This window comes from Scyliorhinus canicula, chromosome 9, assembly GCF_902713615.1.
Source record: "Scyliorhinus canicula chromosome 9, sScyCan1.1, whole genome shotgun sequence".
In the NCBI taxonomy this organism is placed as follows: domain Eukaryota; kingdom Metazoa; phylum Chordata; class Chondrichthyes; order Carcharhiniformes; family Scyliorhinidae; genus Scyliorhinus; species Scyliorhinus canicula.
This window is the reverse complement of record NC_052154.1, coordinates 134,177,062-134,196,321: the sequence shown is the minus strand read 5'-3', so window position 1 is coordinate 134,196,321 and position 19,260 is coordinate 134,177,062. Positions and strand designations below refer to the sequence as shown.

At 44.6% G+C, this 19,260-nt stretch overlaps 2 protein-coding genes across 4 annotated transcripts in view; one reads left to right on the top strand and one right to left on the bottom strand.

Moving 5' to 3' along the window:
* The window catches only part of si:dkey-9k7.3 (circularly permutated Ras protein 1), a 79,875-nt gene that overhangs the window by 5,575 nt on the left and 55,040 nt on the right, over window positions 1-19,260 (top strand). For all 3 annotated transcript variants that reach the window (XR_005461899.1, XM_038807663.1, XM_038807664.1), the window contains exon 2: window positions 14,632-14,743. Coding sequence is in view for 2 of the 3 variants with exons in the window: in XM_038807663.1 (XP_038663591.1) it covers window positions 14,668-14,743 (76 nt within the window). In the remaining variant the exon portion in view is untranslated. The remainder of the gene's footprint in view (window positions 1-14,631; window positions 14,744-19,260) is intronic.
* LOC119971722 (spexin-like) overlaps window positions 1-19,260 on the bottom strand; it is a 97,199-nt gene that overhangs the window by 49,204 nt on the left and 28,735 nt on the right. The gene's annotated exons all lie outside the window — the stretch shown is intronic.

The window sequence follows — 19,260 nt, the reverse complement described above, 5'->3', positions numbered from 1 at the left end:
CCCTACAAACCTCCCCAGCAGGCCCATAATCCTTCCCATATTCTCCAGCAGATCCGAAACATACAGCAACAGGTCATAGACATAGAGCAACACCCGGTGCTCCCTCTGTCCCCCCATAATCCCCCACCACTCCACTGACCCCCAAACAGCCATCACCAATGGCTCTATGGCTAGTGCAAACAACAATAGTGATAGCGGGCACCCTTGCCTCATACCCCTGTGTAAGCCAAAGCTTTGTGAACTCATATCATTCGTCCACACACACTCGCCCTTGGTGCCACATACAGCAACTGCACCCATGCCACAAATCTCGGCCCAAACCCAAACCTTCCCAAACCCTCGAACAAGTACCACCACTCCACCTGATCAATTGCCTTCTCCGCGTCCATAGACACCACCACCTCTGGTACCAGAGACCCCGATGGATTCATCACTACATTCAACAACCGTCTCATTTTACCCATGTGCTGCCTGCCCTTCACAAAGCCTGTCTGATCTTCTCCAACCACCCCCAGGACACAATCCTCTATCCTCCCCGTGAACAACTTTGCCAATACTTTCACATCCGTGTTCAATCATGATATGGGCCTATATGACCCACATTCTACTGTCTCTTCCCCTTTTTCAGGATTAGCATGATTACTGCCTATGTCATCGTCTCTAGCAGCTCCCCCTTCTTCAGCGCTTCATTAAGTGCCCCCAACAGATGTGGTGCCTGGTCTGTCACAAAGTCCTTACAAAATTCCGCCGGGTACCCATCCGGCCCTGGGGCCTTCCCCGACTTCATACACCTGATACTATCCAACACCTCTCTCAGCCCCAGGGGCTCCTCCAACGCCTGCCTCTTCCTCCACCTGGGGAAATTCCAGCTTGTCCAGAAACTGCCCCATGTCTCCCTCCTCTCCCCTGCATCCGCCTCGTGCAGTCCCTGGTAGTACTCCCTAAACGCCTTATTTATCTTCCCTGGATCCGACACCACATGCCCAGTCCCAGTCTGTATCTGCAATATTTCCCTGGATGCAGCCTGCCTCTGCAGCTGGTGCGCCAGATGCATCCCTCTTGCCCTACGCCGTTGTCAGCCTGTCAAACTGCCCCTGCAACTTTTTCCTCCTCGCCAATCCCTCCACAGTGGGCACCCTCGAGTACCCCACCTCCACTATCTCGCTCATTAGATGGTCATGTTCCTCCCTCCTTTCGCTATCCACATGACCTTGAAATAACTACTTTTCCCCCGGAACAATGCCTTCAGTGCTTTCCACAAAATGGCCCACAACACCTCCCCATTCTGATTCAACTTCACATACTCCTTAATCACCGCCCACACCTTACTACAAAAACCTCCAGCTACCAACAACCCCGAATCAAACCTCCGCGCCGGCCTCTGCTCTCGTCCCGATCTAAACCAAATCTTCAGCCAGTGGGGTGCATGGTCTGAGGTAACTATCCCCGCATACTCTGCCCCTCCACCAAAATCTCCCGACTTACTACAAAATAATCAATCCTTGAATACACCTTATAGACATGTGAAAAGAAGGAATAATCCCTTCTCCCTGGGTTCTGAAAGCACCATGGATCCACCACACCCATCTTTTCCATAAACCTCCCCTGAGTTCCCTTGCCATTCGTACCCTACTCATCGACCTGGGGCTCGACCTATCCACCCTTGGCTCTAGGACACAATTGAAATCTCCTCCCATGATCAACTGGTGCCTGACCAAATCCGGGATCGCTGCCAGCAACCCCCTCATAAAACCCACATTGTCCCAATTTATGACATACACATTCATCGACACCACTGGTGCCCCTTCCAATACCCCACTCACAATCACATATTTCCCACCCGGATCCCTCACCTCCTTCGCACACACAAATCCCATTTTCTTACTCATTAAAATCACCACTCGCCTGAAATTTGAATCAAACCCAGAGTAGAAAACCTGCCTGACCCACCCCTTCATTAACCTAACCTGGTCCTTCACACAGAGGTGCGTCACCTGCAGAAAAACCACCCCACTTTCAAGCTCCTGAGGTGTAACTTTATTATTCCTGTCACAGTTTGAAAATGTTGGCTACATTTTTGTTTGGCCAGATGGTCCGAAGTATTAAACTTCAACTAAGTTACATCCTACTTAGCACAATAATGGATCAGTGATTTATTTACACCTTAAATTTAACAAGGTTTACTGTGATAATTTACTTTGAAAAATACAGTTCTGCCCTAGACATTTTCAGAGGAACAGATGTTATGGGGGTGGAGCTATTTTTGGCATTTTATTTCTTCCTTGTAGAAATCTGAAGCTGCGCAACTAATACCTAATATCTGGGTTATTATTCACATAAAGAAATAATAGTCGCTGTATCCTTCAGCTGAGATAATCGGGGTGATTGTACACCACCTTAAACATTCTTCCCCTCCACCACCAACTCGCAATGGAAATGGTGTGTCCCATCTACAAGATGCACTGCAGCAATTTGCCAAGTCTCCTTCAATAGCACCTTTCAAATCCACGTCCACTGCTGCCTAGAAGGGCAAGGGCAGCAGATACACAGGAACACCTCCACCCTCAAGTTCTCCATCTAAGAAACTCACCATCCTGATTTGGAACCATGGCCGGCGGGGCGGGGGGTCCCAGTGTGATGGAGTGGCGTGAAACACTCCGGCGTCGGGCCGCCCCAAAGGTGCAGAAGTCCTGCACCTTTAGGGGCCAAGCCCTAACATTGAGGGGCTAGGCACGCGCCGGAGTGGTTGGCGCTCCGCCAGCTGGCGGGAACGGCCTTTGGCGCCACGCCAGCCGGGGCCGAAAGGACTTCGCCGGCCGGCGGAAGTCCGCGCATGCGCCGGAGCGTCAGCGGCTGCTGAAATCGTCCCCGCGCATGCACAGGGGAGGGGGTCACTTCTACCTCCGCCATGGTGATGACTATGGCGAAGGCGGAAAGAAAAGACTGCCCCAACGGCACAGGCCCGCCCGCCGATCGGTGGGCCCCGATCGTGGGCCAAGCCACCATGGGGGCATCCCCCGGGGCCAGATCCCCCCCGTGCCCCCCCCCCCCCCCCAGGACCCCAGAGTCTGCCCGCGCCGCCTGGTCCCACCAGTAAGGTAGGTGGTTTGATCCACGCCAGCGGGAGAGGCATGACAGCGGCGGGACTTCGGCCTATCGCGGGCCGGAGAATCACCGGGGGGGGGGGGGGTACCCGCCGACCGGCGCGGTGATTCCCGCCCCCGCCGAATCTCCGGTGCCGGAGACTTCGTGACACGGCGGCGGCGGGATTGATGCCGGGCCCCGGCGATTCTCTGACCTAGCGGAGGGTCGGAGAAACTGGCCCATAGTCACCATTCCTTCTGTTGTTGGGTGAAAAAGCTGGAACTCTCTTTCTAACAGCACTGTGAATGTACTCACACCACCTGGACTGCAGTGGTTCAAGAAGGCAGCTCATTGCCGCCTTCTCAAAGGCGATTGCCAGTGGCCTTCATGTCCACAATTTTTAAAAAGCAGCTCACAGTTCTCACGGTCAAGGAATCCTGGGACATCATTGTGCAACTACTGATTACAGAAGCCCCACAATTGGAAGAAACTACAAGTGCTGGAAATGTATAATTAAAACTGCAGAAACACACAACGGAGAGGTAGATCCTCTAGCCTCCTCAGACCTACTCTCCAGAACTCCCCAATTGTAACCCCTCCAACTCTCCATTTCTCTCTGCATCTTCAAAATCCATCTTTGCAATCCAGTCAAAAATCATAGTTTGGTATCTTTTCATATTACCTTTTATCTTTTCTCTCCTGCCCTCCACTCTGTTATGTAAAGGGCTTTATGATATAATGTAAACAGACAATGCTGGGAACTACTTAGGAAGTCAGGCGGCATCTGTCAGAGTTAATATTTCAAGTCTGCGATCTTTATTCAGACACAATATTTTATGACATGTTTTACTGTAGCTGCTGTGAGTGATTTGGAGGGGAACTTCCAGTTGTCAAGTAGCTGCTGAAGGGCACAATGGGCGGGACCCAGACTTGCATAGTTAAGTGTGCAGTTAAACTCACTTAACTATGTCTAGCCAAAACTAACCAGCCCCCGGGATCTATCGGCCTCGCTGAGAAGACCCCAGCCAGGAGCTATTTAGCACTGGTCTCCACAAATGCGGATCAGGCAGAACAGCACGCGGGAAGATCTCCCAGGCGACTGGAAGCCCTGGGTAGTTGGCCTCTGGACAGGATGGCACCCTGTCACTGCTGATGCCACTCAGGCACTGTGGCACTGCCAACCAGGCATCCTGGCAGTGCCATCTGGGTGCCAGCCTGGCACTGCCAGTATGTCCAGGTGGCACTGCCAGGATGCCAGGCTGGCAGTGCCAAGGTGCCCAGGTGACATTTTGCCCATGCTGGGATCAGACCCGGATGTGCCCTGCCCATATGAGGTGGGGTGTGGTGGGGCCCAAGGACCAACAGGTGGGTTGGGGCATTGGGGGGTCCATCAGGGGACTGAGAGATTAAACGGCACCCCGACTTTTTCCTGCTGGAAGTTCCTCAGTGCAGGAAATGGGATTGAGTACAGCCGAGGCCTGAAAATATAACTGAGTGCTGTTTGATAGTGGAGCCTTTCCCAGCACTACAGGTGCCGGGAACAACCCTGCTAAACATGCCCAAAATGAGACTCTGTTTTTTCCCCCATTAAATCACACCGATAGTCAAAGCTATATGCACTGTCAGATATTATTGCACATTTTTAAACATGGCTGTGCATTATTGAGCATTGTTCTGTACTGTAAGAAGCTGGTGCACTCTGCTAAATGCTGCTGCATATTGTTGAACATTGTGATACCCTGGTGGGTGCAGGTCTGTACATTTGGTACTGTTGTGGGCTGTTCATGTTGTTGGACACCATTGAATGTTGTTGTATATTGTTGTGTACTTTTGATTGCTTTTGTGTACTGTTAATGCTCTTGTGTGCTACAGAATACTGTTGGATACTTTAAGTACTATTGAATGCTGTTGTGTATGTTATGTAGGTATTATTGGTGCTGTTGCGATCTATTGGCTAGTGTTGCGGTTGCATTTTCCTCTCTGGTGTCCAGGCTAATCTTGTGTAGTCAAGGCCCATTACTATCGCAATTGAGATTTGTTGACGTAGTACAGAAAAAGATTGAACATGACCTGTGCAAAGTAAAACTTTGTGTATGTGAAATAACTATTTGTACGCAATGTGCTGAAGTAGCACCATTTTGGTTCATTTTGCAACTATGCACCCAATTTAATTGATTTTTTTTCCTCACTCAACTTTGCCCGGCCAAGAGGTCAAATTTAAAATGTGAATGAGGAGTGAGAGAATACAAGGAGATGGGGTTAAGGGGTGGGTGTGCACAGGAACGGGATCCTGTTTAATTGTCCTGTCCTCCTCTCCTCAGGGGCTGGGAGGGTTCCTGATTTCAATAAAGCTATCGAGTATGAGAATAAGTCCAAATGAATCAAAGCACAGGATTTATAATCATTTCCAAGCTAATGATTGAATCATGTAATGTTCATCTGTTTCGCAAACCATCAATCTCACTTCCTGTATAAAACCTACTGATGTACCATCAATTCACTACAAGACGATGAGAGCGAGTGAACATAGGCTTTATTACCCAAGAACTTGCCTGCCTGTGACTGCTGTAACAATGAGTGCCGCCCACAGGCAGCAGTTTTATATACCGCCCTGGGTGGCGGAGCCCACCAGGGTTCCAGTACAATACATGGAAGGAGATCATATTACCATTCCCTGGCCATTGGCCACAGTACTATACAGACAACTTATATTATGGTGAATACATTCACCACACCTACTATGATGTTGTCAACTCTTAGCATCTAAAGCGGAAAAGGAGTAATGCAGGAAACTAAAATGCCTAATCAATGTCATAAAGGGTGATAGATTAGCATCACAGACGAGTATGTAGACATCTCTGTGAAAAACCTATATTTATCTCTCTCACTGAGATACTAAGTGACCTATTGTACACATTTTTAAATTTCCATTTAACGCCTTAGATTACCACAACTTTGTCTGTTTTTCAAATAGTACAGATAGCGGGCAGACTGTAAATTAGGCTAACATCTAGTCGAAAGACTAGCATATCTGACCATGCAGAACTCCCTCAACATTGCACCGAAGATTTAGATTACATTTTGTGCTCAAATGCTGTAGCTGGAGCTCGAAATGACAACCTCTGCTTTCAGAGGAAAGATAGTTATCAACGGAGCCAAAATTGTCAGCCTTTCAAAGAGTTATTTAAATGAGATATTTTAATTAAATACCTGTTTCAAGATCCCTTAGCAGTATTTTAAGGGCAATTAGTCTCGGGCAATAAAATGCTGCCCCAGCCAGCGCCGCCCACATTCCATGAATCAATATTTTAAAAAGGTTTCCTCAGAGATGCTTAATCTTCTTGGTGCTTTTTGGTAATCTTCTCAAAATTTCCATGCACAATTCTGTATGCTTCTTCAAAACCTCATCAACCTATCACGCAATAAACCTTTGCCTGAGATATGTTATGCAAGTTTTTCAATGGTGTGTAACTGAGGCAGTCCAAGAAACATTGGCATCAGGAGCTGTGTGGAATAGGGGGCCAGACACTGATCTTTCATGTTTGGTTCCAAATCAGCCCAAAGCTGGCTACAAGGACCACATGCAAAAGGAGTTTGGATTGTTGCAATCCAGCTTTTAATGCATATAGGTGCAAAGTACAAGACTGATCATAAATCAACACAAAATGGCAATATTATTCAAACAGAGCTTTAGCTCAATTGGCTGTACAACTGTTTCATGATACAGAGCGATGCCAACAGCCCGGTTCAGGTTTTTCAACTGGTTGAAGTTATTCATGAAGGCTCTGCCTTCTCAACCTTGCCCCTCGCCTGATTCTCAGGTTAAATCATCACAGGTCAGCTCGTCCCCTCAAAGGGGAAAGGAGCCTATAGTCATCTGGGACTATTGCGACTTTAGGCTTAGAGTGGAAAAGAAGAAGTGGTACAATCTGTGGAGAGAGGACCGGAATGTTTCAGGTTGGTAACCTTCCATCTGAACTGGAAAAGGCAAGAGATATAACAATTTTAAAGTAAGTACAAACATAGGGAAAGGTAAGGGGGGGGGAGGGGGAAGGATGTAATGGAAAATGTTATCAACCACTGCCATCCAAAAATAAAGCAAAATTAAAAGCGGGGGCCAGAGGCTGTGATTTGAAATTGTTGAGCAATGATTTTTAGTCTGTAAGGCTGTCGTGTTTAGCTGAAAGATGAGGTGCGGCCGTTCCTCGAGCTTACTTTGACCTTCGTTGAAAGAGTGTAGGAGGCTGGGGGAAGAGCAGTCGGAGCGGAGTGGAAAGTAAAAATGACTGACAGTTAAAATGGAAGGTTGGAGTCACGCTTGGAAACAGAACGGAGGTGTTAAGTGATGACCCAATCAGCATTTAGTCTCACCAATGTAGAGCAGACCACATTGTGAGTGGTGATTACAGTATACTAAATTTAAAGAAGTACAAAATAAATAACTTTTTCACCTGGAAGGAGGAATCTTGGAGCTTGAACATTGAAAAGCTCAAATTTAAAAGCAAGTGAGAACCGTGTAAGTACCCTTTTAATAATAAGTTAACAGGATCCATAAACCTCTCTGCCCCAGAAATTAAACTATTTAATCTATTCCTGCATGAAGTTAATTCCTCTTCGAGATTTAATAAAACAATTTCAAATGATTTCATGTTTTTCTTACTTTTCCTTTATCTTTTTTCTCTGACTCCAATCTTCACTTCCCTCTCTTCATTTCTCTTCCTATGCCTGATTTGCTTTTGAATTCACCCTCTCTAATTTACTGTTCTTTGTCAATGGATGACAGGCCCTGACCCCCTGAACAGGTCTACAGCACTACATTGGTAGCGCCACTCCCCCTTTATCCGCAAGAAGCCTGAAGAATCCTATGCTGTTTAGGAATAATGTATATTGATACAGAATTTGCTGGAATGGGTGTATTTCAGCATGTCAGTTCTTCTGTTCTTTAATCCCATGCTTAAGGAAACAACACTGCTGGTCCCATTGTTCACCGAGGTACCTGATACCCTGTCACCACATTCGTGCTATTGTCAGCTTGTATTCCCAGCAACTTTACAAGCAAAGTGTTTTTTAACACGGTTCTCTAGCTAAAAGGGCATGCTGCAATATGTCCAAATTCAAAGAATAAAGAAAAGTACAGCACAGGAACAGGCCCTTCGGCCCTCCAAGCCTGCGCCAACCATGCTGCCTGTCTGAACTAAAATCTTCCACACTTCCTGGGTCCGTATCCCTCTATTCCCATCTTATTCATGTATTTGTCAAGATGCCCCTTAAAAGTCACTATCGTCCGTGCTTCCACCACCTCCTCCGGCAGCGAGTTCCAGGCACCCACTACCCTCTGTGTAAAAAACCTGTCTTGTACATCCCCTCTAAACCTTGCCCCTCGCACCTTAAACCTATGCCCCCTAGTAATTGACCCATCTACCCTGGGAAAAAGCCTCTGACTATCCACTCTGTCTATGCCCCTCATAATTTTGTAGACCTCTATCAGGTCGCCCCTCAACCTCCGTCGTTCCAGTGAGAACAAACCGAGTTTATTCAACCGCTCCTCATAGCTAATGCCTTCCATACCAGGCAACATCCTGGTAAATCTCTTCTGCACCCTCTCTAAAGCCTTCACATCCTTCTGATAGTGTGGCGACCAGAATTGAACACTATACTCCAAGTGTGGCCTAACTAAGGTTCTATACAGCTGCAACATGACTTGCCAATTGTTATACTCAATGCCCCGGCCAATGAAGGCAAGCATGCCGTATGCCTTCTTGACTACCTTCTCCACCTGTGTTGCCCCTTTCAGTGACCTGTGGACCTGTACACCTCGATCTCTCTGACTGGCATTACTCTTGAGGGTTCTACCATTCACTGTATATTCCCTACCTGCATTAGACCTTCCAGAATGCATTACCTCACATTTGTCCGGATTAAATTACATCTGCCATCTCTCCGCCCAAGTCTCCAAACAATCTAAATCCTGATGTATCCTCTGACAGTCCTCATCGCTATCTGCAATGCCACCAACTTTCTGTCGTCTGCAAACCTACTAATCAGATCAGTTACATTTTCCTCCAAATCATTTATATATACTATGAACAGCAATGGTCCCAGCACTGATCCCTGCGGAACACCACTAGTCACAGCCTTCCAATCAGAAAAGCTCCCTTCCATTGCTACTCTCTGCCTTCTATGACCTAGCCAGTTCTGTATCCATCTTGCCAGCTCACCCCTGATCCCGTGTGCCTTCACCTTTTGCACCAGTCTGCCATGAGTGACCTTGTCAAAGGCCTTACTGAAGTCCAATTCTGGGCCAATATATATTTTCCCTAAAAGGCACAGGGTTCTTCAATCTTCTCATAGATAAAGGGGAGTGGCACGAGCAATATAGTGTTGTAGAACTATTCAGGGAACACTCGATAGTCTGTCCCTGTTATCCATGGACAAAGAACAGTAATGCACCATTGCTACATTTATTAACACACTTTCCAGTCACCGGCACTTCAAGCAGCTGAATTCTATTCAAAGGGTTCAGCACAGTAAGTTGTTTAAAGGTTATCTCTCAGTAGTCTTGTTAAAGGCCATTGTGGGTTGGGGAGTGTTATTAATTTACTGATTCTAAATTTATAATAAGCCAGGTCAGTTCAATACCAAACATGTGTTCTAAATCAGCTGTTTAGTCTCCTCAGGGAAACTTCTTCATAAACATTCCCAGATCTCTAATGATAATGAGACAAAAGTATTCACCAATCCTCAAAAAACAATCTTCGTTCCTGGCTGGAAATTTCTACGTGCCCGCAATCACAGCAAATCTTGCTGGAATGGAACATATCAAGGCGTGCAATGTTACATAAATTTTTTTCCCAAACTATCCAACTCAAATTAAAATTCCTTACAACTTGTGGTAGTGATTTGTGATTCTTGTCTTTTTTGTTGCAATGGCCTATAATAGTATGCGTCATTCTAGCATTCGAGCTGTCATTTTAGCAACAATATATAGCCCAGTGTTCTTCAAACTTTTTTTCCGGGGACCCACTTTTACCAACCAGCCAACCTTTGGGACCCAACCCGGCCGATCTTCGTGATCCACTCCGGCCGACCTGCGCGACCCACGCTGGCTGACCTGGGTGACCCACCATTTTCTCTTATCTTGTTTGCTGCTGATAAAAATGCAAGAAATGGTTTTGGGTCCCTTTGGCCCTCGTACATGCTCCTCCAATGGAACCTGTTGGATGAAGGTGAAGCCTTCCGGTGTCGGAAAGTATGGAGTCTCCAATTGTCCAAAGTTCTGCATTTTCTTCCTGTAAACGTTTATCAAATAAATCCCCCCAAACTTGTAAAAAAACAAATAAAATGAATAAAATAAATGAAAAAAATTAAAATTAAATGAATAAAATAAATGAATAAAATGAATAATATCCCCCCAAACTTGTAAAACGAAAAGCTGCGACCGTTTACAAAAAAAGCAGCTGCACTGCGCTTGCGCGCCAATGATCTGGCACGCACGCGCAGTGCGGCCGCTTTTTTTTTTTACATATTGGCGGCCATTTTTAAGGCCGCTTTCAGCCGGCGTTAACAGCCGGTTGCTGCGCGCAGATTTGCGCAATCGGGAGTGCCGCAATGGATGGCTCCACGACCCTCCCGATATCTGCACGCGACCCACCCGCGGGTCGCGCCCCCCCCCCCCCCCCCCCCCCCCCCCAAGTTTGACAATGCCTGATCTAGCCTATTGTATTTATCGATATCTCAAACAGTTGAGCAATCTTGGAATGAGAGGAAATTTGACAAAGTGCCCTAGTTTACAAAACAGGACTCCATTTTAAAAATGCATAAATCTTAATTTTATCTGTTATTAAAATAGATTTGAAACCAGGCTTCAGGGAGAATTAGATTCAGGACTGCCTGGATGAGAAACATCAAGTGGTGTATTAGATCTGGCCAGATTTATTCCCAATAAGTGACTTTCATTGATCACACTGATAATGTGCTGGGCTCAGTGAAAACTGTTAAGTAGCAATTAAACACTGGTATTCAATAGAGTGATTGTGTGCCAGCATCTCAACTCAACAGTGAAGAGAGTCAATTGGCTTGTATGGGAGTCATTCTAGTAAATTTAGGTTCAGTGATAGAATACTTATTTACTCTGAAAATAGATAGCTTGTGGATCACTAAATGTGTGTACTTACAGACTGTGGATCCAAACGGAGATAGTTTGCAATGTCATGAATCTGCCTAGCAACAGCAGTAAAAGAAAATGAACAAAACATAAAAGGATATGAGATGTAAAGTAACAAGTAGAAATCTGCCTTGAAACAGCAGTAGACAGTATTCAAAACGCCCTATTGATATGTTTCTCTCCCAATAACAAGATTAGAAGGCCAATTAGATAATAATTAGGTTTGAATAACCTATAAGGAGAAAGAGCTTATAGACGATTGGAAAGGTATAATTGGTCCAATGATCTGAAGACAGGGAGGCAGTTAACATCTAGTAGTCTCAAAATGCAGACAAGCCAGTTTCCAGCCACCAAGTGAAGGCTAAGGTTTTTCCCGCGAGCAGTCGAGAGGTCAAGTTTACAGGAAACACGCCTCTACGTCTTAGAGCCAAGGCAGTGCAGAAAACCTTTGTAATGGCAGTTTTAAATATCTTTGCTGGGCCAGGAAAAGATGTTTTCCAGATTTAATATCATCCCTATATTGTGCGGTAATTTTAAGCTGGTTATTTAATTTGGATGTTGTTTGGGAAACAAGAAAGTCTTACAGAGTTCAGGTATCGGAGATGTATTTTGTAATAAGGGGCATGGTCTAACACTATATAAGCTATGTGTGTTTAGTAATTCATACACTTAATTGCATGAGAGTAGTGTGGTCCTCTTTGTATGTATCTGCCTTTACTTTAATAAATAGTCTTTAATAATTGTTACACGACGTTCATTCTCATTGGGTTTCACTTGCCTCCTTCCACCAAAACAAAATAAAACTCATCTTGAACTCTGAAGAGTTGTACAGACTTTAAATGTTAACTCTATTTCTCCATGACTGGTATTCCAAGTTGGGATACCCTTGCAGATCACATCAGCGTGCTTCATGCAATAGACAAATGAACGCCCTTTTCCCATTTCTTAAATTTTCCTGATATATTTACAGAGTTATTTGCATGGTGGAGGGGATGTAGTAACATTGAGTACATGTGCTGGGGACTGATAGTTACTGGTGCGTGGCATGTAAAGATCACCGTTGCAAAACATGAGGGCTGTCAACTGTTGCGTGAAGTGGAAAACACTCCACTCTGTGTTAACTGATAGAGTGTAGTTGTTCACAAACATCCACATGACAATGGAAGTAATAGGTTCAATCCCACCCAGCTTTGTTTTTATGTCCAAAAGTGTCACTCTGCCCATTTAGATTGCCTGTTTCAATATCCTCTTCTGGTAGCTTATTAAATAAAAATAAAATACTGCAAACACTAGAAATCTGAAATAAGAACAGAAAATGCTGGAAAGACTCAGCAGGTCTGGCAGCAACTCTGGAGAGAGAAATAGAGTTAACGTTTAAAGTTTGTACGACTCTTCAGATCTCAAGACGAGTCATACGGAACATAGAGCATACAGTGCAGAAGGAGGCCATTCAGCCCATCGAGTCTGCACCGACCCACTTAAGCCCTCACTTCCACCCTATCCCCGTAACCCAATAACCCCTCCTAACCTTTTTGGTCACTCAGGGCAATTTATCATGGCCAATCCACCTAATCTGCATGTCTTTTGACTGTGGGAGGAAACCGGAGCACCCGGAGGAAATCCAGGCAGACAAGGGGAGAACATGCAGATTCCTCACAGACAGTGATCCAGTGGGGAATCGAACCTGGGACTCCCTGGCGCTGTGAAGCCACAGTGCTATCCACTTGTGCTACCGTGCTACCTCAGAACATTAACTCTGTTTCTCTCTCCCAAGATGCTGCCATACCTGCTGAGTTTATCCAGTATTTTCTGAGCATATTAAATGAGTTGGCATGGAATGAAAAAGTTCTGCTTGAGTTCCCATCTTCCTCTGAGCTTTTAACTTGTGCTTTCTGGGATATGGGATAGACGGGTTTTGCCCCTAGATTAATTTTTCTCAATTCTCTTCATAATCTTTAAAGTCTCAAATAGGTCTTTTATTCCAAAGAAGAGGAATCCTCACCTTAATCTTTCCTCCCAATTTAAATGCTGAAATCTGAAATCATAGAGCCGAAGCATACATGGTGAGCAGTACAGACATGTGAGCATACGCGCATACAAATTAGGAGCAGGCAGAGGCCACTCGGCACCTCCCGAGCCTGCTCCTCCATTCAATAAGATCATGGCAGCTCTGACTGTAATCTCAATCTTACATTCCTGCCTACCCCCGATAACCTTTCACCCCCTTGTTAATCAACAATCTATCTAGGTTTGCCTTAAAAATTCAAAGATTCTGCTTCCACTGCCTTTTAAGGAAGAACGTTCCAGAGACTCACAACCCTGTGAGAGAAAGAATTTCTCCTCATCTCCATCTTAAGTGAGCAACCCCTTATTTGTAAACAATGACCCCTTCATTCGCCCACAAGAGGAAACATCCTCTCCACATCCACCCTTATTATACCTCTCAGGATCTTAAAGTTTTCGATCAAGTAGCCTCTTACCCTTCTAAACTCTACTGGATATAAATCAAACCTCTCCAACCTTTGCCCTATGAGACCATTCCTGGTATTAGTCTAGTAAACTAACAGTCATATGATAAATTCTATGACTATGATAAATCTTCTCTGAACTGCTTCTAACATATTTACATATTTCCTTAGATAAGCAGACCAGTACTGCACAATACTCCAGATGTGGTCTCACCGACGCCCTGTATAACTGAAACATAACCTTCCTACTTTTGTAATCAATTCCCCTCACACCAAACAATAACATTCTATTTGCTTTCCTAATTACTTGCTCTACCTGTACAGCAGCTTTTTGGGATTTATGCACTAGAACACCTAGGTCCCTCTGCACCTCAGATCTTTGCAATAGCTCACCTTTTAGATAATAAGCTTATTTTTTATTCCTCCTGCCAAAATGGTCAATTTCACATTTCCCCACAAAATACTCCATTTGCCAGATTATTGTCCACTCACGTATCCTATCTATGTCCGTTTGTAGCTTCCTTATGTCCTCTTCACAATTTACTTTCCTATCTTTGTGTCATCAAAAATGTAACAACCATAACTCCAGCCCCTTCATTTAGGACATTGATATAAATTGTAAAATATTGAGGACCCACACACTGATCCCTGTGGCACATCACTTGTCACATCTTGCCAACCAGAAAAAGACCCATTTTCGCCAACTTTCTGTTTCTTGTGAGCAAGCCAATCTTCTGTCCATGCCAATATGTTACTTCCTACACCATGAGATTTTGTTTTCCACAATAACCTTTGATGTGGCACCTTATCAAATGCATTCTAAAAACCCAAATACGGTACATCACTGAATGAGAGCAACTCCCGGTCCTTAATGACTTCATTTTCCAAAAATAACTACTTCATTTTTTTCTGCAGGTCATTCATTTCCACCTTGGATGTTCAGTTAAGGCCATGGAATTTGCATACAGCCACATTGTGTACAGTTCGCAAAACACATCTTCCCCAAATTGCAGAAACAGGGAGCGAGGTAAGTGCCAATTACTTCATCTGAACAAAATGTTAGTCCATCCTTTTTTCCCTCTCGCCTTGTTTATGGAAGAATGTTACATTCTGTCTCCTACTGGTCCTTGAACAAATCTCTCAACCGTGGTACTGAGCCACACAGATACAGAAAGACCGGGTTTAGTCCTGCTTGAGGAAAAGGTAGCTGATCTCAGCTGATGTGCTGGTGGAATGCTACAATTGGTTAGTGTCTCTGGGTTAGGGAGGGATTGGTGGGTTCCCAGTGCTTTGCCTTCTTACCGAGTATACTTGTTATCAAGTAACTCGTTACCACCCAACTCAGTAGCTTCTTGGACTCTATTTTGCTACAAAAAGCTTTTAAAAGTAGCACGGACTTAAGAACTGACTGTAAAGCTAGTTGATATTAACAAATCATGAAGATGAACTATTCAGAAACTTGACAGAATATAATGATCCATGACCAGAACGATCCACATTCAATGCACTTTAATATTATGTACATAGTGAATCTGATGTCCCAAACCTAGCATGATTGGGGTTAACAGGCCCATTTATGTGTAAACTACTGACCTTAAAATGGTGCCCCCTTCAACACAAAACAATTGAAAAACTACTTGGCAAATTTGTACAGGCACTGCAGATTTTAAGGTTACAAATATTTCCTCCCCCATATGTAGGAGAGACTGAAAGTGTCGCCAACCAATACATGACATTATTAATGTGTAGGCTCAGTGTTTTGTGCTGTTTTCATTTGCAGCGAGATATAGAAAGCCTTGTCGGTATCATTACTTGCTGATAGCATTTAAGTGGGTTTAGGTTTGTGGAGGTAGCATATCATTGATTCTCATCTGACCCTGTACCTTGAGAGGGCAAAGGAAATGATAATGCAAACTTTTTTGGGGGGGGGGGGGGGGGTAAATTTGATTTGACCGGCAGACTGAGGGTCATTGACGCTGGGGAATGGAAATGTTTAATTCGAGTAACAATTTATAAATTGTCGTTCCCTTCACATTCCGCACTCGTGTGAACGTCATGAGTGTAAGGTGAAAACTTTGACATGTCTTTATTCAGCGACAATCGTACTACCAAACGAGTCTTTAATATCTTTCACTCGCTGATAGCATCTAGAAGCCTAAGGTAAACATACCACAAATATATCTAGTCGAGAGATAGATTAAATCAGTTCGGGGTAATTAGATACTCCGCTGGTGAAAGGTCAACATTTTAGTTTGTTGCTTCTCAACTAGTTTCTCCTTCTCATCTGTGGGTAAGCTATGAATGAGCTATTGGAAGAAAAATGTTGTAGCCTTATCTGCTGTCCTAAATGAGATTAATAAACTCAATTTTGAAAATAAAAACCCCAATTAAGGGGCAATTTAGCGTGGCCAATCCACCTACCCTGCACATCTTTGGGATGTGGGAGTGAGACACACGCAGACACGGGGAAAATGTGCAAACTCCACACGGACTGTGACCCGGGGCTGGGATCAAACCCGGGTGCTCGGCGCTGCGAGGCAGCAGTCCTACCACTGTGCCACCATGCCGCCCTGATTAATAAACTGAATGATTCACTCCTGAGACTTTGCTGTTTAAAATGGAGGCAAAACATGAGCCTTTTCCTAATCAACTATTTTGCTTTGTCCTTCTATATATCTTTCAGACCCTTATATAATCACCTTCCAATTTTACCTCATTTGGTAGGAGTCACACCTGTGAGATGGTTACCTTCCTGTCTGATGATTGGTATCATATACCTTCTCTCTGGCAGTTAATCTAGTCTGCCCATCACTCTCACAATCACTGATAATCCAGCCTTTCAACACTAACTGTCCAGATTCACACACCATGGCTGAGGCAAGTGTCATCTGCGGAGCCATAAAAGCAGCAACAGTGTATTTGAGCAAAGAGGAGAGAAATTAATATGACAAAGGAGGAAAGATTAGCTGGGAAATTATAGGGACCCATTTGACATGTGGAATATTCCAACTATTGCAACTCTAGCCGTCGCAGCTGGAACGTCACTCTCGCAATTTAATATCTTCAGATTAAAATATGTTCCTTTCCAAAGGACTTTAAAACAAAATTCTGAGGTTGTGTTAACAGGTGGCGATACAATGGCTTCCTGTTTCGCCCCCATACTCAGCCTTTCAGTGCAAGATGTGTGTGATATTCAATCAGAATTTGGAAACCAGTGACAGGAGGTGAGGTTTCTCTATCAGTGACTATCGGGTTCAATGCATGCAGGGTTGGTTTCCGCTACACTGAGCAACAGCAGAAATTTTGCGATGCTCTTTGCAACTTGGCAGTGTGTTGCTGAAATCAGTGACACATGAACACTGTCATATTTCCGTTGATAAACTTTTCTGAGGTCACCAACACCAGAACCATATGGCGAACACTTGGACCTCATCGAGTCATAGAATTTACAGTGCAGAAGGAGACCATTCAGTCCATCAAGTCTGCACTGGCCCTTGGAAAGAGCTCCCCACTTAAACCCACACCTCCACCCTAACCCCATAACCCAGTAATCCCACCTAACCTTTTTGGACACTAAGCGGAGCTAATCCACCTAACCTGCACATCTTTAAACCGTGGGAGGAAACCGGAGCACCTGGAGGAAACCCACGCAGACACGGGGAGAACGTACAGACTCTGCACAGACAATGACCCAAGCGGGAGTCAAACCTGGGAGCCTGGAGTTGTGAAGCAACAGTGCTAACCACTGTGCTACTGTGCCGCCCAAAGCTCAGCAGAAGCTGTATTTACAGCAGCGTAGACTTTGGCTGGCAGATACGGAAACTTCAGACATTGGAACATGGAAATCAATTGGTGGGACAATGCCCTTACAGGTGTTGCTCCTCTCAGGGTCTCATTCTTTCATTATCGGACATGTGCAGAATCTGCTAAAGCAGCACACATGGATCAGCCAGGTAGCAAACAAGGATTCCATTTATTCACAATATTACACTCTCCAGTCCGCAAAGGGCCTCCTCCTCAACCTGCTCCCAGGCTGGGGTTTTTATACTCGAGAGCTGAGCTCTCAGTTAAGGGGAAAATCCTGTCCCCTTGTTACCGAGGGAACTCATATTCAGAGATCACCTGGAATCAAATTTTCCTTATCTTGTGACCTTCCTGAGGGTTATAACAGAGATATTCAGTACTTTCCAAGTTACTTAGTCATCATAACCAAATTGCCCAATGACACTACCAGGTATCATCGTAATGTCCAGCTCAGTGCCCATTACATGTCTACTCATCTCATCTTTCAGCTTTGCTCTTGCATATAATCTTCTTTCAACTGGCACATATTCTATCAATTTACTGAGGCAGTGACCTTCAGCTCCTTAATACTGTACAATGTATAATTCCTTTGGAAAGATGTAACTTGTAGTCTTCCTATCCATAGGCCACTCCATTACTAAAGTGTTGATCATTCTATTACTGCACATCAATTATCACCCCATTACTGCAGTGTTTGTCACTTATCTTTCCAGCTGATACCACATACCTCATTGTGCTGAAGATGAAGTTGATACCTGGCTAAGTATCGGCACCTTCCAACATCCAGATCTCAGTAAAAAATGTGTTGGACTCCATTTACTTTTCTTTTAAATTCCAAACATATTCAAAGGTACAAAGATATAAGTCCAAAAAACATTATCCACAACCCCACAGTTCACAGTTTGTGCAATTTCTTTCCCCTTTTCACCCCCTCCCCGCCTCCCCTCCCTCCTCTCCCCCACCCCGCGACAAGCAGTCAAAGAAGCTGTGATAAATTGCTGTACTGTATCTTGAATTCTGTTGCCATTGTGTGCCGCTGGTGGAGGGAATGCATGTTTACGATGGTATATGAAGTTCTAACCAAGCGGGCCTCTTTTTCCTGGATGGTGTCGAGCACCTTGAATGTGGAGCTGCATTTATCCAGGTCAGTGGAAAGTATTCCATCATACTCCTAACTTGTACCTTATAGGTGGTGGGAAGACTTTGATGAGTTAGGAAGCAGAACACTCGACTTTGGTCCTAACTCTAAACTCCCCAACCAATGGAAATAGTCTATCTCCATTGAACTTAAATGCTTCAGTTAATAACTTGAAAATTTTGATGGAGTCACCCCTAAAATTTCCAATAATAGTAGCTTATTGTCACAAGTAGGCTTCAATGAGGTTACTGTGAAAAGCCCCTAGTCCCACATTCCGGCGTCTGTTCGGGGTGGTCGGTACGGGAATTGAACCTGCACTGCTGGCCTCTGGAAACCTAGTAGACACATCCATTATCGTCATTATCACTTTTTGTTTTAGGAAGCGGTCCTAAACAATCTATTAGGACACTTGTAAAAGGTTCCTCAAATGCTGGAATGGGTATTATGGGCGCTAGTTTTATCACTGCTTGAGGTTTCCCTATCACTTGACATGTGTGACATGATCAACAAAATTTAACTACATCTTTATGTAGTCCAGGTCAATAAAAATGTTTTTAGATTTTAGCTAGAGTTTTCCTTACACCCAAATGACCTTCCACTGG